Raw genomic sequence first — 21060 nt, forward strand, 5'->3', positions numbered from 1 at the left:
AGTAAGACGGTCTCAGCGAGAGTTACCCTATGAATATTTCTCTTGATGTATTTTTTTGAAATCCTGTTGAAACATCATCGAAAACAACATTTTATTCCAAGGTTTATTTCCAAGTTATAACTTTTTGTTGTTTTGTTTTCAAAATTATGTTTTCACCTTTCCAAAAGTTAGGTGAGGAAAAGTGGTCATATGTTGTTGCAAAAGTAAAGTGTATTTAGGAATGCCTCCCAGGATTTCTCACAAAACTCCTTTCGTATTTTTCACGCCATTTTTTGGTATTCCTTTTTGGATTTTTTCCCGGATATGTATAGTTCCGGATTCCTCCCAGCAGTTTTTCCAAGATTCCTGAATTTCGATCGATTTCTCCTGGAGTTTTTGACGGAGATGCCACAAAATTTCTTCCCAGAATTTGTTTCCGGTATTGCTCCCAGAGCCCCTTGTGTGATTTTTCCCGGAGTTCCTCCGGCGTATCTTCCCCAGAAAATCTTCCCAGAATTTCTCCCAGAGTTGCTACAGGAGTCATTCCTGGGATTTCTACTAGAGCTGTTTCAAGGATTTCTCAAGGAATTTTTCACGAATTTTCTGTAGGAATTTCGTCCCGAGATTTCTTTCGAAGTTTTCTTAATAATATCTTCAAGAAATTCCTGTGTGCTTTTTTTAGAGTTCCTTCCTGGTTTTCTACAATAGTTTCAGCTGAAATATTTCTTAACCTTTCAGAACGCGCGCCATCAAGCAACCGAAACTGCACCGCGCTCGTGCTGTATACGACGAGCGAGATTTTTTGCAGTGTTGTACTTTTTACAACAGCGCGCGTCCTGAAGGGTTAAAGGTTACCGCGGGGTTTATTTTGAAGTTTTAATGAGATTTCTATTAGAGTTTCTCCTGGCTCTTCTCTCAGAAGATTCCTTCCGTTTTTAGTCCTGGGATGTCTCTCAGAGTTTTTTTTCTGAATTTATCCTGGACTTTCTCCTAAGATTTGTTTCCGGAGTGCCTTCTGGAATTTCTGCAGGAGCTATTGCTGAAATTCTCGGAGAAATATTCGAAGGAACCTAAGTGAAATCTTGTGAGAAACTCCGTAGTCTTATTGATGAAATTTCGACAGGAACTTCAGAAAAATCCTGAAATAAAATGAGACATCTCGGAACAAAGTTATGAGAGTAATCTCGAGAGGAAATATTAAGGACATCCAAGGAGGAATTCTGAGAACCTCATGGAACCGGACGAAATTCTGTGAGGCATTCCATGAGAACTGGAAGTACTAAACGTGTCCGTGTCTTTTTTTAAGAGAAATATCAGTAAGCTGTCGGTACATTCCCGAGATAAACTGTTGGAAAGCTATCCCGGAATACCAGTAAGTGACATACGTGAAGGAACTTTGAATAATTTTGGATGGATCTTCAGGTAGAATCCAGCGAGAAATTATGGAAGCATATAGGTAAACTTCCGGAAGAAATATTGGGAGGTACTTCAACAGCTATCTCGTAAAAAACTTCAGGGAGGAGCTCTGGTAGAAATCCCCACAAATCTGGAAAGATGTTTGGACTTGGTTTTAGGGTGTATTCTTGTATAATTGTTGAAAAGTAATTTTTAGAAAATTATAAACGTTCAAAAATTTCTCTTGAAAACTCAAGGAATTTTTTTTGAGTTATGAGTACCCAAGTAACACACTTGTCACCGAAGAGTCACGGCGGCGCAGGTTTTTGTTGCACAGAAGTCACTGTGACTTACTCCTAGCAAGTATGTGTTTATTTGTTAGAAGTAAGTCACAGTGACTTCTGCGCAACAAAAACCTGCGCCGCCGTGACTCTTCGGTGACAAGTGTGTTACTTGGGTAGACACCCATTAGAACTGTGGTTTGACATTGCAAGGACAAACAGACGTATCAATCGGTACAAATTGCGATTTAAATCATCGTCACAAAAATATGATCGCCCAATGCTAAATACACTGTGTTTCGCAAACCATCAAGTAGGTGGCGGTAGTGAGCAAACGTCAAATAGGAACAAAAACGATGCGGGCGCTGTGAGCAACTGATTTGCATACTATTTAAATTAACCGTTCAAAAATGAAATGATGGGAAGTGAGTAGAGTGAGACTTCTGTTAGTCTGTGTTGTAAGCTTTTTGCTGGAGATGTTGGAAATTTATAGACACAGCCATAGATTTTGAGGCGTGGGTATTCCGTATGACTATTCGCAAAGGAAATTTCCTTGAGCATAGAATATCTTCGTGCCTGCCACACGATATACACATGCAAAAAGGGCCATTGGCAAAGAAAGATCTCAGTTAAGATCTGTGGAAGTGATCATACAGAACACTAAACCACGAGGAGAAGAGAGAGGAGGAGGGAAGATGTATCTGAAAGATACTCTGGTGAAATTTCTAAAGGAATACCAAGATCCTGTAAGAATTTCTAGCAGAATTTCTAGAAAAAATACTAGTAAAATCCCAAAGAGAAATTTATAATGGTATTTCTGAAGGAACCGAATGATAATTCCTGAAGCAATACCAAGAGGAACTGTTGGAGAGACCCCTTGAGGAATTCCTAGAAGAGTCTCATGAGAAATTTCACCATAATCATTTGAAAGACTTCATTGGTATACCACCTGTAATCACATAACTGTCCCTTATGAATAGAAAACCTAGCAAAAATGGACTGATATGCGATTAAAGGCAGTTATATACAGGGGGTGGCCAAAATGTTTGGGATAGGCAACTTTCTTTCTCCCACAAAAAAAAATCAACTTGCTGTAACTTTTCATAGAGTGCATCAAAAAATCTCAAATTTTAACTGTTTATCAACCTGTTATGTGTGCATGATTGGTATAAAATTGGGCTCGATTGAATAATTTTTCGCGAAGTTAGAACCGTTCGGGTAAAACACTATTTTTTAGACAACTCATTTTTGAGTTGTCATATCTCGGAAACCAGTGAACCGAATTGATTGAACTTTTTAACGTTTATGAACAATTATTGATACTTAGTACAACGTTATAAAATGTAATATTTTCTCACGACGAATTAAGTTATACCGGGTTGAAATTTTTACCCAAAGAGAGGAAAATAAGTCAAATTTACAATACCATACAAAAATTGGTAAATGTATTCTTTCTTCAATCTAAATAGGCTCTAATCTGATTAGAGATAACTTGAGAACAGAAGTGGAAAATCTTTGGACATCAACACTAAAATTTATTGACATTGACGTAAAAAAATTACCTTTTTTCGAGAAAAATCCAAAAAGTGTCAATCCATGATAACTTTTTTCAACGTTCAAAAACTATCTATGTTTTAATAGTTTGTAAAGCATCTGTATATTGTTAGTGTACGTTAAAAATTTCATTCAATTCGGTTCAATTGTTTCCGAGATATGACTACTCAAAAATGAGTTGTCTAAAAATAGTGTTTCACCCGAACGGTTATAACTTTGCGAAAGTTTAATCAATCGAGCACAAATTTGAACCAGTGATGAACATATAACAGGTTGATAAACAGTCAAAATTTGAGATTTTTTGATGCACTCTACGAAATGTTATAGCATATTGAATTTTTTGGTGAGAGAAAAAAAAGTTGCCTATCCCAAACATTTTGGCCATCCCCTGTAGATCATGAACATTCGCCAATCTAATGTAGAGATCTAATGGCTACAAATTTCGTGAGATCTACTCATTTACTATTTAAAGTTCTAGTGTACCACTCTGGCATCGTACACAAATTACGTAATGCTAGATTCTAGCGTAATGCTAGGGATTCTAGCGTATTTTTAAATCTCCATACAAAATGCGTTACATGGGAGAGTGCGAGGGGTTTCAAAATTTCCTATTTGAGCGTTAAGTACGTAATTTGTGTATCATGGTTTCGTACCTTAGTCGTAGTGCAACTGAGGCCGCGAAATGCAGCTTAAAAGCGAAGACCACTTTATCTAGTACCGTCTACCCCCGTTGGTTTGAACGACACCTCATGCAAACTAACGGGGTTCATTTTTTAATTTGAACTTCTAGTAATCCTGTAGGCATCGCAAAACACACTGATGGCAACCCTTTTTGCTGTTTTGTTTTGATTTTGCGTTCCGTTTCACTCCGTTCCATGAGCAGAATGACGTTTGAGCCATTTTTAGTTTGAACGATGTGCAGATTAGAGGGGTTCAAATTAAAAAGTGTTCAGATTAGATGAGGCCAAACCAACGGGGGTAGACGGTAGACTAGTAGTACTGCTGAAAATCGGAAGTCACTGATAGCAGCGCACTCCACGGATAAAAGGGGAACTATTCATGATAGTATCTTCACACTTGCACCAACACACTCTTACACATTTATACAAAGGTATCACCTTAACACAACACACGGTGACGCTTGATGCTAGTATGGAAAAAATCGATGTTCCATGTGTTCTTGATAAAGTAGTCTTCGCTGAAATCCACGGATCATTATCGTTCTATCACAGTTTGGAACCCGTTGGTAGTACGTACTGAATAACACAGTGGTGCTCAGACTGGAGGATACCGCGGGCCAAATTTGCAATTCGGGATCGACCTGCGGGCCGCATAAAACTTGTGCATCGACAACAAAAAGAACAATTCTAAAGCATATTTATTGAAAATCTGAACTGTTCCCTTCGTGGAGTTCAATTTAGATTCATAAGTTTGGTTGAGAAAAACGTTTGAGCTTCAAATTGAAATTCAAGCTAACAATTTAGTACCGTCTACCCCCGTTGGTTTGACCTCATCTAATCTGAACACTTTTTAATTTGACCCCCTCTAATCTGCACATCGTTCAAACTAAAAACGGCTCAAACGTCATTCCGCTCATGGAACGGGGTGAAACGGAACGCAGAATCAAAACAAAACAGCAAAAAGGGTTGCCGTCAGTGTGTTTTTCGATGCCCACAGGGTAACTAGAAGTTCAAATTAAAAAATGAACCCCGTTGATTTGCATGAGGTGTTCTTCAAACCAACGGGGGTAGACGGTAGTTGCCCCTAGAATTGCAGTGAAGCCACTTCAAGAACTTGTCAAGCAGCTTTTACAAGAATTTCTTTTGAATCGCTCCAAAAAGGTTTGCTGGATTTTCTCCTGAAATTTCTTGTGGAGTTGGTCCAGAAGGTTTTCGAGAAATTTCTTGAAGTTTATTTTAGTTTTTCTAGAATTTTTCAGGAGTTTCTTGATGATTTTAGTAAATTATTTCCATAAGTATCTTCTAAAGTTGATGAAATACTTCATCATTAAATTTCTTCAAAAATGTTTCCGGAAGTTTCTTCAACATTATCTTCTAAAGCTGCTTCACATTTATTGTTCAAATTTTCCTCAGGCGTTCTAGGCATCTTTTGTGTCTGGATGCAGTTGGTCCTGGAATCTTGTTTGTAGTTACTCCTGAAAATTCTCTTTTTGTTGCTCGAGGAATTTATTCTAAAGTTGCTTAAGAAATTTCTGTTAGAGTGGCACCAGAACATTTTTCTAGGAGATGCTCAATTTCCATGCAGTATCGCCACAACTTTCTCATTGAGTTTCTTCAGATTTATTATCTCCAGGATGATTTGAGTTTCTCCATATATTTCGCTTAGAGTTGCTTAAAATTTTTCTCCAATAATGTTTCCTGGAATTTCTCCATAAATGTATCCAAAAGTTTCCCCAAAAGGGCACAGGAGACGCTTTATGAATCTCGCCTAAAAATTTTTTCTTTAAGTTCGTTCAGGAGTTTCGCTTGGACAATTCAAATTGGAATTTTGTCTAAAACTTCGTGCTTTGTGTTTTTATCTACTTCGGAAAGGCGAAATGTAAAATATTTGCTCAGCGTTGCATTGACTGTGCTTAAAAACTTCACCTAATTTTTAAGTGATTCAAGATAAAATTTTTAACAAACTTTCATTTGATTCGTACCACTTATAAATAACTATAAGCTGACTTCGTGACTTAGCTGAAATGCCGAAATATTTCGGAGTTGCGATTTCGAATCTTACCAGAACGAATTGTTCTTTTTGTTTATTTATCATTTAATTTGTGTTCAACACTGTGAACATTGATCAGCATTTTTTTTTGTTTGATTCCTTAATAAATTTAACTAGTTATTTCAAATAATCGTTCAAAAATTTCGATTCGTCATGAAGTACTCCGCGGGCCGCATGTTAAGGCTTGGAGGGCCGCATGCGGCCCGCAGGCCGCAGGATGAGCACCACTGGAATAACATGTTGTTGGAGCTGCGATACTATATATTAATTACGACGAGCGTCGGTAAAGAAGATTTCGCTATTGTAGTCGGTAAAACAGGGCTGAATGATAAAAAAATAAAATAGTCGTTTCAAACCAAATATTGTATTGAAACTACCCTATTCCAACTGTCAACTGTTATTCTTCACGTAATGCCCTAAGTGGATGATAGAACACAAAACTAATACAGAAACATACCTAGACTCCCGGTTGTTCCTCGGCGCAGTACGTATGGCTTCAAATAATGCTCTCCAATGTCCAACAAACGCCTTCTACTGGAACGGTTTGCGCATCGTGTCCCAGAGGTAGTCCTGCACCTCCTGCGAGTTGGGATCCATCGTGTTTACCTTACTATCCTTCCGTTGACGCTGCTGATGATGTGAATACTGATGATGTTGCTGTTGCTGCGATTGCAACTGCTGTTGCTGCTGCTGTGGATGATGGGACAGCGACTGCTGAGTGGCGTACACCTGCATCTGTTCGTTCTTCAGACTCTCGGTGTGCATCATCGGCAGCCGGCCTTTGGCCATGTTGAAGTTCTCGGTGTAGTTGAGTTTGTTTCTCCGCCGCTGGCGCCACCGGCACACGACGAAGATCACCGCAAACACGGCCAGCGATACGCCGACGATGCACGAGCTGGCCACGATCGCCGACCGGACGCCCAGGGGCATCGAGGTGCTCTCGATGGTTACCGCGTGCCGGTGGTTGAACCCGTGGCCGGTCAGTTCCAGATCGAGCAGGTCGCTACTGCTGATCGGTTGATCGTGGCTGCTGTCGAACTCGGCGTCGGCGGACATTCTCGAAGGGGTAATCAGCCCTCCCTTCGATCCGCCGTTACCTAAAAAATGGATCCCGTCCATTTTGTGGTTTGCGGGGTGCTGCTGGTGCGGTTGCAGTTTCCAGTCGAGAAACTTGTGCTCGGGCCGGTGATGCATCGATCGACCTTCCTTGAAGGCTTCGTCAGTCGGGCGCATGCTGATGATGGACGTGAAGTAGCTGAAACCTTGTGAGTCGAGCTTGATGTCGTCCGGCTGGACGCTACGCAGGTTGCCCAGGTTGAATCGCGGGAAGTGCTCGAAAGCCGTGACGATGTCCATCTTGTCCTCGATGGGCCTGGCTTTGCCGTTGATCATTTCGGAGAGATGTAGCTGGCTGGAGCCGCGCTTGCGATGTTCGAGCAGTTCGTCAAGCGTCATGTTCCGCTGAGAGAGAACCTTGGCTAGACGGGCGCCAATGCGACGGTCTTCCATGAGCTCCAGGATTTCTTTGCGATCTTCGGACAGGGTGAGCGGGCTAAGGTCGTTGAAAAGTGATGGGTTGCTTTCGGTGACGTCGCGGAAGTACTCCTCGAGGCTGTCGGTGAAGGATCGTTGAGTGTTCTGGTTGATCCGCTCGATGAGGTCGTCTTCGCTGAGCTCGGTGGTTGACGGCTCGGATGAGGAACTGGACTGGGGGACCAAGGCGCTCTTGGTGTCCTCGAAGGAGGTGAACTTCTCGATGATGTTCAGCTCGGGTTCTTCACTTTCGAGCAGCTTGGTGACGTTTTCGGCTTCGTCGTGGAATTCTACGTCCGCGAGGTAGTGGTTCTCGGTGGACTGAGGTTGGGCCGAAGAAGGGGCAGCCGTTGAAGTTCTGACTTTGAGCTTCATGGAAAGACGGTTGCGGGTTACGGGGATTCGCATGAGGGTTCGCTCGGAGGAAGTCAGGACCGGTGCAGATTCCGCTTCCGGTTGAGCTTGTTCAGTTTGCTCTTCGGGGTTGGGGTCGGTAGATGGAGTTACCGTGGGTCGCTGTCGAGTTTTGGTTTGTTGGAGCTTTTGGAGATATTTCTCTTGAAGAAAGGCTGAGGGAGTCCACTTTTCGCGCAATGTTGTACTTGGAGTGTAGGATGTGGAGGAACTGGAAGTGGATGTTGATGAGTGCCATGGTTCAGCTGTGGCATACGGTCTTAGAGATTCCAGTCGCTTATTGGTTCCTGGAAAGGCTTCTTCTGTGCGGATATTGGAATTGCTTAAATCTGGGCGTATTCGAGACGCTATACCTTTGATCGGTCGTAGGCGTTCTTCTTTAACAGTGGGCAGAACTGGATTGAGAGTTAGTTGTTTGATTTCAACCGTAGGGTAGATGCCAACACTGTCGCTGTGATTTTCGAGGTTATCAAGCGTAATGATGTCTTCAACGGAGTTGGTTTCGTCTTGGGCTGTTGGCGGTAGCTCTGTAGTGGACGTTGTAGTAGTAATTGTCGTAGTCGTTGAAGGCTCAGTCGCTGTATTGGGAGCTGCAGATGGCGAGAACACCGGAATTCGCTTCATAGCTTTGATGTCTTGGAAGTCTGTTCGTGGAGTGGGTTCGTCTTGTACTCGGAACCTGACACTGGATAGTGTGGGTACTGTAGACGAGACTTCGTTGTCCTGTTCGACAAGTGTAGTGATGTCCAGGGGACTTTGCGTCAAAGCTGCGAGAGCCATCTGCTTTCCTTTGATCAGATCTTGGAGCGAAATGTTCCGCTGCTGAAGGATTTCACTAAGACTTAACCCACCGGATTGCTTCAGTAGGGCTTTCAAATCAGCCGCCCCGGTTTTGCCTTGTTCGCCAGACGATCCACCCTCTTCTTCGTTTCGTTTGGCCTGTGAATAAGGTTTACGGTAGGCTTTGTGCCCGGATCCGGGAGTCGGATGCTCCTCCGGTCTGGGAAGTCTTCTTTGCCTATTGGTGTCAATAGGCTGAAAATTCTCTCGATTGCCTCGGTTGTTGTACGGTGGTTCGTAAGGCCGTCGTATAGAAGGTGGATCGCTGCTGAACGTGGAATGTGGATCAACGGCATCGGTGTATGGATTGGACCACCGGTCTGCCGGTCTTGGACGTTCCCAGCGGGAGTAGAGTCGCTTTCGATCCGTTTCAGGTTCTCGGTAGATTTGTTCCGGCTCTGGTTCATCTCGGGGACTTGGTGAACCCTGCCAATAGTCGTCTTGCAGTGGTCTACGCTTTCGCTTTCGTCCCAATCGGCGCCGTCTTCGTCCTTCATAGCCATCGACGGGAGCTGTAGAAACAGGTTGATCTTCAGATCTGCTTGGCGGATGCGATGGAATATTGTTGGTTGTACTCGTCGTCAGGGGTTGAGCCTGAAATGAAAAGACGCATAATTAGAATCTTTTCGTTATCGGAACTATTCATGAGAAAGTCATTTAGAAAGTAATTGCTTGAAAGCGTTTTCATCTTTGTATTAGAGATACCAATCTATAGCAACGTTCAATCATCAATTCAAACGATTTGTATTGAATGTGTGCATCGAACTGGAAAAAAGAAAAGCAATTGCGCTGTTGCATCCATGCATCCATGGACGGCTGAATTGAAGGGGAAAGTTCTTCGTTGGCGTGTAAGACGCTTCAGGTATGTTGAATCTGCATGAATTCATGATGCCAATGAAAACGAAATCGTTAGGTTAGATTTTTTTTCGCTCGAATGGTGAACGTTGGAAGAAGTGCTAGGTGTACTGTATGCAAGCACTTCCAGTATATTAACATTAAATTTTGTTGCTGAATCGCCTCGCCAAACCAGGTCACACAAGATCGACAATTTGGCATTTGATAGCAATAAATCTCAAGTCTGGAAATCTTGGCAAAATGCAGCCTCAACACCTCGCTATCACACCATGCTAGAACAACTCTGACAGAGCTGAGCGTAGTCATCGGTTACGTGAGGTGGTACATAGTATGATACTCTGGCTTCCTCTCGAATCCCGATATAGCACGGCTATTCCTTGTATTCCATCCCGAACACGATTCCCGTGTTGTGAGACACATCGCATCGGGATGAAAACAGATTACCCTTAATGCCAATAAACATAATCTCGGCATACACAGCTGGTCTGGTCTCGTTCGGTATGTCTGGTAGCTTACCTACACGGGTGTCGTTCGTTGCTTGCATACTGATGAAGCCGAAACACATTGGCAGGCATATTTATGCATGATGTGTGAACCGCACGAGTGGAGTTCTTAGCGGGCTTAGCAGTTCCAGACGGGACGGGAAATCAGTGGTTACCAAGGTTGTAGTTGGGAAAATTGGAGGTAAAATGTTGATGGTTGACAGTTATGGATGGTGAGATCGTTCATATTTATACATATATCGGTTGAAAAAGATGTTATTCATTTTGAAGGCTCTACCTTATTACAAAGCTGTAGATCGTTTTTTCTTCTCTACTATGTAATTTACCGCCACTATGGGATAGGGGAGGATTTTATCTTTCTGTAGCCTATTTTCCCAATCCTAATACATGTATACCTCGATTTAGTGGACCCTCGATTTATCGGACCCTCGATTATATAGACCCTCGATTTTTAGTACTTCGATTTTATGTACATTTTACCATTTTTTAATGGTATTTTTTAATATCCAATCAGTTTAAAACTTGTAGTTTGTATTATGATGACTTAAAATGCAGGGGTTTTCAGCCTTTTGACACGTGGGGCATTTCATATTAACAAATTGTATTGTGGAGCACCCATGCTATGGCGTTATAAGCATGCCTCATGACATACTTAGTTTTATATATTTACCTTAACCTTCCGTAACTCGCGCGGTTGACTACCTGCGTCAGCACCACGCTAATGCTGAGTACAAAAAGCGAGGTTTTTTCAACGTGTTGTACAACATACAACAGCGCGATCGTTCGAGGGTTAAGGCGAAACTGGACGCATTTTCTCATTTTTAAGGTTTTTTTTTTCATTAAATAACGAAGCAATATTTTCAAAATCGGCTTTTATACACAGTTAGAGGAAGGATCGAGCTCTGTCCAGAATTTTTTCAGGTGTAAAACTTTTACCAATTTTTCAAAAACCATATTTTTTGAAATTTCATTCAAAAATTGTTTCCTTTAAAACTGAAAAATTAGGAGTTACCTTGATCCTTCCTCTAACTGTGTACGAACCCCGATTTTGAAAATACTGCTTCGTTATTCACTAAAAAATCAAAAACCAAAAAGTGAGGAAATGCTTCCAGTTTCGCCTTATCCTCATACTTTCCGTTCTAACTTCATTTTTTTTATAAATGTCTCTCGCTTTGTCGATGATAACGATGAGCTAAGTATATGGGGTGATTCTCTGGCGATATATTTTTACAGATCTCTTAGCATTTTTAGCGAGTGTATGCAAACTTCCCATTCGCCAGACTTTTCCTCAAAGCTTTTCTCACCGAGAATTGTAATATATTCCTGATATTTTTGGTAGATGCCTTATACTATCTTGGCGTGTACTCAGCTGATTGAATTCCAAAATTTGTAGCAAATTCCACAAAAAAGGCATTGTCATGCTTCGGCAGATTACTGACAAGATGTGTGATAAAATATTTCCAGTCCATGGTAAAATCAGAGCTAATTAGTCAAGGTTCCCCGATTTCGGTGCCACTTCACTGGTACATTCCCATGGATGAATTCCTGGCGGAATCTCTGAAGGAATCGCTTGAGCAATTTTTGAAGGAACTGCTGGAGTAACTCTCTGAAAGAATCCATGGTACAAATTTTGAAGAAATGCCTGCTGCAATTTTTGAAGTAATTCTATTTCTAGAATTGAAGAAGTTTTTGAAGATATTTCCGAAAGTAGCGCTGAAGAAATTTCAGAAAGAATAAAAAAACAAATCTGTAGAAAACTCTGAATGAATTCCTGAAGGAATTTAAGAGAAAACAGGAATATTATAGGAACCCACACGCTTAATTTGGAATACCGTGTTCGGTAAATTTTTGACAAAAATAGAACAGCTGAATACAGCTATACTGCATTGTTTCACTTTTGCACCCGGTTTTGACAGTTGGTGTACTGAGCCTCAGTAAAATCGATTACCGAAGCTACCGAAATAGTTCTGCTGTTCTGTTTTCGTCAAAAAAGTGCTGAACAGGCAATTCAGGATTGTGTGTGCATAGATGGATTTTCTGAAAAAAAAAAAAATAGATGAAATACCTGGAAACCCCCCTGGTGAAATACCTAACAAAACTTCTTGAAATTTTTTTGGGAAAATCCTAAAGAAATCCTCTAATAAAAAACCTGAATATGTTTTAAAATGAATTCCTGGAAGAATCCATAGAGAAATTACCAGAGGTACGCTTGAAGGAAATCCTGGAGGAATTTCTGAGAAAGTACATAGGCGAATACCCGGCGGAATTTTTGATGAAATCTCTGTGTGAATTTTTACAGGAATCTCTGTAAGAATGTCTTCCAGCCTTTGCATAAGAATCCTTATAGGAATCTCTGAAAAACTCTGCTGAAATATGTCTGAAGGAATCCTTGGAGGATTTTCTAAGACTTTCTGAAGAAATCCTTGGAGTAATTTCTGGAAGAGAAATGTCTTGTAGGAATACCTAAAGGATTGTGAAGAAATGTGAAGAATGTCTAAAGCAACCCTTGGAGAAAATTCTTTAGAAAGCTTCTGAAAAAAAAACTTTGAAGGAGTTCTGAATTTCTAATTCTTCATGTAAACGTGAATCTTTTTCTAAAAATCCATGAGAAAGTTCATGGAAGGTTTTGAAATATTTCTGGAATAATCTCTATGGGAGTTCTTCAAGAAATTTCTAGAGGACATTCTAAAGTCTAAAGGAATCCCTAAAAGATTTTGTGATAGGAATTTCTGACTAAATTCCTTTAGGATTTCCTGGATGATTTTTTAACGTAAATCTAAGAGTAGTTTCCAAAGGAGTCCCTGAAAGAATTTCTTCAAGAATCCCTGGGAGATTTTTTCAGGAACTCGTGAAAGATTCTGGAACTCGTGAATGAATCCTAGAATGAATTTCGGTTCGGTAAGGCTTTTCGTGGAATTTGAAAGTTTTTTTTAAAGTAATCCTTAGGAGATTTCCAGAAAAAAATCCTCGAAAAATTTGCGAACCCCTAGGACAGTTCTATAGGAATCTTTGCAGAAAATTCCCGAATGGATTTCACATTTTGTTTAAAGACTCCCTGGAGGAATTTCTAAAGAAAACCAAGGAAGATTTTCTGACAGAAATTCAGATTTTAAAATCCTTGGAGCAATTTCTAAAGCAAGCCGCGGAGAATGTTTTGGAATAAATCCTTGGAATATCGTTTGATAGAATGCTTGAAGGAATTTCCGAAGAATTTTTCGGAAAAAAACTAGAAAAGTCCCGAAAAAATAGGGTAAACCTTTTAAGGATTTTCTAAAGAAATCCCTGGATGAAATTCTGCAGAAACTCATACACAACTTTTTTACACAACTCTTTGTAACCTTTGTAACCTCTAGAGAAATAGGAAGTTGTGAGAATTTCTGGTAAAATTATTGGAAGAATTTCCGACGTAACCCCAGTACAAATTTTTGAAGCAACTTCTGAAACATTTCCTTAAAAAACTCTGGAATAGTTTTTGAAGGTATCGCTGAAAGTTTCATTAAGGAAATCACAGTAAATAAAAATTTCTGAATTAATATCTAAATAAATTGCTGAAGTAATCTCTAAACAAATTTTTAAAAGAATTTCTGGAGGAATTTCTGCTCACATTCATTAATATATTTTTTGGAAAAATTGAGGAATTTCAGAAGTACAGGTAAGATGCTTTGAAAGATTTTTTTGTGGAGTATGTAGAATAGGAGGAATTTCTAAACAAATCCATGAAGAAAATTTCCGAATGAATCCATGGAAGATTTTATGAAAGAATTCCTGAAGTTTTTTAAATAGAGTTTTAGAAGAATTTCTGAAGAAATTTTTGGTAGATTTTCTAAAGGAATCTCCAATAGATTAGCTAAACGAATACCTACAGAAATCTCTGAATAAATATCCAGAGAAATTTCTAAAGTAAGCCTTGGGCAAATTTCTCAAACAATCTCTGAAATGATTTGTGAAAAATCATGGAGGAATGGGTGAAGCAATTCATGCGAGATTTCGTAAAAGAATTCTTTGTTAGACTTCTGGAGAAACACATGGAAGTTTTTCTGAAATATTCTGTAACATGATGATACGATTTGGGAAGTTTTCCGTCGGAGACCGTCGTAATAAAGTTGAAAATTCTGGGTTCATTTATTTTTATTTTACACCGCAGAATGGCAACAAAAGGCGACCAAGCAGATCTCTGAATTTTCGAGAGAATTCCTTACGGTATTTCAGAAGGGACCCCTAGAGAAATTTCCGAAGCAATATTAATAATGGAAAATTTTTGAAGAAATTCGTTGAGGAATTCCAGGGTAAACAATTCCTCTGACATTTTCAATGGAACTCCTGAATAAATTTCTGAACTTTTTGATTTTTTTGGGACATTTATGCAAATAGCGTTATTGTGTATGTTCATTGCTCAAAATATTGTCTTTTAAATCAACCATAAATATTGTGGATGTACTTCAAAGATGAGCTCCAAGGAAATTTGCTCGGACTGCACTGTATGGGAATCGCCGTTCAATTTCAAGGGGCATTTCCATGCGTTCTTGAAAAATGATAGACTTCTAAGTTAATGCGTTTATTACTTTGAATAGAGTTACAGTGGACTTACCAGATTGGTAGGTATGTTGGACAAAAACGAGAAGTGACGCGTGTTTGGGGCAGTTGCGATGAGGATCTCGATCGCGTTGCATTGTTCTGTGAAAAAAAATGAAAAATGACGCGTGTTTGGAGCAGTTCCGATGAGGATCTCGATCGCGTTGTGTTCGTCGAAATAAAAAAAAAAAACGGGAAGTGACGCGTATTTGGGGCAATTGCGATGGAAATCTCGATAGCGTTGCATTATTCGGCGGAAAAAGTGAAATGTGATGTTTGGGGCAGGGTCACATTTTCCTTCCTCGTGAAGTGATGAGAATGGGTGCACACTTGGTAGTCAAAGGCTGGTTGCGATCACTGACGACATGGAGCTGGGTGATGTCATTCCGATTTTTTCTTTACATCCTAGAAGGGTAATTTCGCCTATGCGTTTTCGTGAGGACTCCTGGAGTTCGGTAATTTCTGCAAATTTATCTTGTAGGTGTGGTGCTGACCTAATATTGAAGCGATAAAAATGTTCGACGAAAGTACACTGAAGTTTTTCATAAGTCTGCAAAGATTGATCGTTGCTGTTCTTTTAAGCTGAAGATTGATCTGAGCTATCCTAACCGTAGCCACTGCCACAACTAGGTAAGATTGAACCCTTCGAAATCACAGCACAACAAAGAACAGCAGCAATAAAACTAGATCGGTGTTGTTTGGAAAACGCCAAACACGAGAATACACAAAATACACTGTGTAAATCGCCTAACCACATAGGTGGAAATTTAAACTAATCAACAGCATCTTCATAATCCCACTGTTATTCACCTAATCAAGTTTGAGACTAAAGAAAATCAGCTGATTGTCTCGAAGAAACACAAGGTCCACGGCACGGTAAGCATATCCGCATCACACCATGAATTAGGGGTCACCTGTTAGTGGACTCTTACCACAGAAACAGTAGTGTTATTCTTAGCCAATTGAGACAATCGCTATCGACATTACACAACTATCTAGACTGTTCTAGATTATATGGGCTCGAACAGCCCCCTAAAATTCTACGTAATTTATGGATGGTCCCTGATTTCACATTTGCTTGTGTTCCAGCACAACTTTGAAATATTTCACTGATCTTTTTCATCACAACAGTGTTTGTCAGGATGATGCAGAAGGGTAGATGCTTCAGGTGAACATTAAAGTAGGACGTCACGTAGTAGAGCGTCTTACATTATAAAACACAACCTACTGAACAGTAGGTAGCCGTTATAAAATTCTCAAACATTTGTTTCCACTTGGATTTTGTATATATGTTTCTCGGAATCCTTTCTTTCTCGTTGGTATTTCGGGACCGAAATCCCTCGAAACCTATATCTGTTGCCAAGCGAAAGATTACTTCATTGTGGTGGCGGTGCGGGTTAAACCCACGTTCGTGGTGGCAGACAACCCTTAACGACAAAATGAAACATTTAAACAAATACCCGACCGACCAAAGATGCACCGAAATGGAGCGAAACCTACCACTGATACCGGACCGGTCACGAATCTCACGGGAGCAATTTAACCGAGAGCACCGGTGAATGGAGTTCTGACTGTCCACTATCTAGACAACCTGAGCGAAGCACAATGACAAACTTAAAGTAAATTGTGTCATTTTGGTATACTTGTACCAACCGGATCAGAAGCGATCACCAACGTTGCAGATTTTTTCCGGCATTCTTGCAACATGCCCCGCCCATCGTATCCTTCTAGCTTTGGCCACCTTTTCGAGGCTGGGTTCGCCGTAGAGTGCAGCGAGCTTGTGGTTCATCCTTCTCCATCACACACCGTTCTCTTGCACATCGCCGAAAATCGTCCTTAACACGTATCTCGTGTCTCGTGTCTGTAGAGGACCACCGAGGAGCTTGGTAATAAATAAACAGTTAAAACTTGTTTAAGTTGTTATTTATAACTACATCCGCTTTTTTTGTAGGAGTAGTTTCTTTCGATAAAACTTTGTCAATTTTGAAAGTATTGACTTGATATTTCGTTCACTGAACGTTAGTACTGAACGTGTCTTATAGTGTTCAAATTTTCATGTGAATTGGTTCAATTTGTAGTTTGACTGAGGTCAAGTTGTAGCAAAAACGTTCTGTTATAATCACGTTACCACACGTTCTGAGATCGGGTACCCCCTTACCGGAACTCAGTGTGCACAGGCCAAAGTGTCGCTATTATTTCGATTTCGTGCCGGTGGTATCCGGCGTCGCGTCGCGTCGGTGTAACCGGACCGGAACGGCGAGCGGCTACTACCTACACCTCATGAATATTCAATGAGCCTCCAAATCGATTGTGAAAATCGGTTGTTACCTTTATTGCTTGCTGTTCTGTTCGAGGCAGCAGCAGCATTCCGGCCCTCACATGCTGAGTCGGTCATATGCAGAGGCGTCTCGTCGGCGTGTTCAACCACTTCATTGCACAGGTATTCGATTTGGAAGAAAATAATTAGGTATTGTTCCACCATCTCAGTCTTTGTCATTTTAAATTAACCTAAATTATATGGATTAAATTTTATATTATCACAGAACTTGAAAAAAATGTTTTTACAAGACTTCAATACATTACATCTCCGTTGGAACAAAAAATCTGGTGCGTACCACCCATCCCACCATTATAAGACATTTGCTCAACCACCCACCGTGAAGCGGCCGAGAAGCAAAAAGAGCACACCGCACCGTAGTTCAACTTTTTCTGTTGAACAAGCTCTCATATATGAACGCCCCAACACACTGCAATAGGTCGGATGTTCATATACGGCTGGAGGTGTAAATGTGTGAGATCAACCCGTTCTACAGGCGAATTTGAACAACGTTTGCTATCAGTCTCTCGTGCGCGTTTTTGTTTGACGCTAAAAATGATTCGCATAGAATTGAGTTTAAACTCATTTAAATCGCGCATGACAATGCTTCCACAGAAAACGGCTTTCAGCAGAAAACAGTTTAATTACGTGAATGTCGTCATGTGCTTATCCTAAAATCAAAATGCGCTCTATGATTACAACTTAATTCTAACAGAACCATTTTTGCTAAACTGACATACCGCTGTGTGAGCCACTCTTACCGTGTTGCGTCAAAAAGCGCGGTAAACTTGCATGCAGCTTGGCGTCGGTGTCTCTCATCGTGTTCAACCCACCGGCTTGAACGAGAGAGAAAAAACGAAGAAAAAAGAGAGACTTTCTCACCGTAATCATTGCATGCATTCAATGCGCGTGGCTTGCGCACCAACCAACCATGCGTTCCTGCTGCTGAAGCTGAATGTGCTTTCATTTGGCGTGTATTGCGTACATTATTAATCAGTTTTAAAATGCAATTTAATTGTTTTCTTATAGAATGCGTTTGGGAGCATAAGATTAGTAATGGCACTGAGACCCCAGTCCCTTAATTTTCAAACAGAACTGAAAAACTTATTTTGATCGGCTTTAACATTGAACCAAATTAACCCAGATGATTGTAAGGATTAGATTGATTAAGATCCATTTCAGAATCTTTTTCATTATCTGGAAAAGTAGTTTTATAATTGTATGTTTCGTTAATCACGTCAGACGGACATTCAAGCACCACAACATGGTGGCCATGCGAAGGATTTGTTGTTTGACGAAAGCTTTCTTCCAGTAGTGGGAAGGGAAATAAACCCAAACTCCAAGTATGTACCATGATAAGCTTAAACGACTGACGTTGGTAATCGAACGGCCAAGAATTCATTTTGTTTGGCTCCAACAAATCTGCGATTATTCAGAAGAAAAGTGCACCATTTTCAGTTTTGGAATGCATTATAATATATAATTCTCATCTCTCATACCTGTTCTTAAACATAAGTGTACCAAATTGCAATTTTGAATTTATCCTCAATGTTGAACAGGTCCCCTATTAGACCACGCGTCGCCTCTGGTCATATGTGTGCCGCCGTGCCGCCGGTGGTGGGGATATTGTACGGGAATGGGAAAAAGAAAGCTTTCTATCTGGTGTGTTATTTTAGGATTTCGCTTATCCACGTGGATGACAAGGTTTTTGCTAAGTTGTTGCACGCGGGCCTTACTTTCTAAAATCCTCCGAAGCCGGAGCGAAGGTGTTTATCAAGTGAAGTGTGTTTACAATGTGACTATTTGGCAGGAATGTATTCCAAGGGTACGTGAAGCTTAACGTGGTGTAAAAATGTCTCCAGCATACAAACAGAAGATGTTTATGAATCTTGTTGGGAATATATCCACAAATGTATTCATTATGTAGCATAATTTAACGGTTTTTGAAGACTTTTCCTACACACCTTTAAGAGCTAAATTATGGCAGGCATGGCAGCCAGCTGATTCATATGCATACGATTACAGTTCAATTCCCGGCTCGTTCCTTTCCTACTACTTTTTTTTTATTCATGGTAGAATGATGAGCACGAGGATGTTGATGTGTGTCTGTTGGTAGTTCCTGTTTCCCGTCCGAATGGGGGTCCATTATGGGTTGCCGTTCGCCGATGTCCAAGTATCCGGGTCCATTTGAGCCATGGGTTCAGAAGAGGGTCAGTGTCAGCTGTTCTCAGGGGGAAATAGCAACTGACGAAAGTGCCGGGGCTGGGATCGAACCCATGACCATCTGCTTATGAAGCAAACGTGTGACCAATTGCGCCACGGGCCCCGGCTTCCTACTACTTTGTACCTTTACTTTTTCTCCATGCAAATACAACTCATGTATATTCTCATCATAGCCATCGCTAGAACCAAAAATGGGTTGAAAATCGATAACCCGCCAAATGTACCGCGTCATCTTCGAAGTGAGCTTACCACACAATTTATCACCTTACGCCAACCAAAACGGCAATCCACGCACCAACGTGAACATCTGCCAAACTGCCCTTTTCCCAAACACCACGACATCTGCATGAACTTGCATAGACGCTGTGAATGGTAAATACGGTCTGCCGTGGAAAAGCGAATGCATCATAACTTTCCACCCCTTCTCTGCATTCACTAGCAATCTCACGTTGCAGGCGTCATTGTTGCCCAAAGAATAGAAGATCATCAATATGCATTTTTGATAGTAATCACTACTACTTGTGGAATATGTTCGTATGAACAAAACTAAGTTTAACTCTACTACTTTTGACCATAGTACAAACAAAGTAGTAGTTTTGAGTATTACACATCTGAAGTTGCTTCCAGTGGTGTAGTAATGTTGGGATTCTGATGGAACTCTAAGGACATTTGGAAATTACGTTGGAATAGACCGATAATAAACGGGTGGTACCGATACAATCCTGGCTATTCCTACTATGTAGTTGTCTACGACTAATACCATGCCTTGCTACGCCTATGACCCCGTTATGCTCTGCGATATACATGCCATCAAAAGATAATGAGATGCAGAGGGGTATTTCAAATTCCAAATTCTATCACTGACTGAATTGTACAGAACTTCTGACGAAACCGAAAATTTTCTCTACAATTGCCACTCTTTTTGATCCTGTTGGGGAACGTTGTCTCTAGTTCGACGAAACACATATCGATAGCAGTGTATGCTTCACATCAGCTTCACTAATGTGATATATTTGAACAATATATTATATTATACTTAAATATATATAACAATAATTGTCTTACATAATAGTTTCGCAGTTGAGACTACTAGAGACGCAACCTATCCAATAACTTCACTATTCCTAGATCCCTGTAGGCTATTCGATTGTTTAGATAAATAACACTTATTATACGTATTACAGTGTTGCCAGTTTCACTCGAACACCTGCCAACTCGCGGCAACAAACCCCACTGGACTGGTTGGAGCTGTCATCATTCAAGCAAACATTTTTAAGCAGTGGTTGTGGACAGTACAGAATGAAAAAGGTCAACGGTGTGACTGGGAACAATAGGTACCCTCGAAGGTAGACGAGGAATGGTGCTGATTCTACGAACATCTACCACTTCAAAAGCATGCAGTTTCAATAAGATCACTGCTTTTTTTTGCAGATGCCTTAATGAAGGCTTATGGCGCTTGCCTATATTTGCGTTAGGAACTGATTTCGTGTGCTTTCTGGTTCTGGCATCCCGTTCAAAGGTGTTCCCGTGAAATCCAGTCTCTACCAAGCTTGGGACTATGTGGAACATTACTTGGAACTGAACATTGAAAGGTGCGCGAGAAGCAATTCATTTCAATGGAGCAGTTTACGTTTGAGCAGACTCCACATCCGTACTGCGTTGGATCGCTACCACTCCGGCGACATGAACTACCTTCATTCCCAAATTCAAGGTCTTTCCATTGGATGCCATTGGAGACACCTGAAGGGAACAGATAACCCAGCGGATCTGATATTACGCGGCGTGAATGCCGCAAACATCATCGATGACAACCTGTGGTTCTCCAAGAGCAATGGCCAGTTCGAAGTGTAGAATCCAACGAGGA

General features: G+C 40.8%; 2 protein-coding genes across 5 annotated transcripts in view; one reads left to right on the top strand and one right to left on the bottom strand.

Moving 5' to 3' along the window:
- The window catches only part of LOC109419225 (actin-histidine N-methyltransferase), a 365401-nt gene that overhangs the window by 20184 nt on the left and 324157 nt on the right, over window positions 1–21060 (top strand).
- The window catches only part of LOC109419222 (uncharacterized), a 174175-nt gene that overhangs the window by 4537 nt on the left and 148578 nt on the right, over window positions 1–21060 (bottom strand). For all 4 annotated transcript variants that reach the window (XM_062859256.1, XM_062859255.1, XM_062859254.1 and 1 more), the window contains exon 3: window positions 6397–9320. In XM_062859256.1, the coding sequence (XP_062715240.1) occupies window positions 6471–9320 (2850 nt within the window). In that variant the 3' untranslated portion in view covers window positions 6397–6470. The remainder of the gene's footprint in view (window positions 1–6396; window positions 9321–21060) is intronic.

This window comes from Aedes albopictus, chromosome 3 (assembly GCF_035046485.1).
Source record: "Aedes albopictus strain Foshan chromosome 3, AalbF5, whole genome shotgun sequence".
NCBI lineage: Eukaryota > Metazoa > Arthropoda > Insecta > Diptera > Culicidae > Aedes > Aedes albopictus.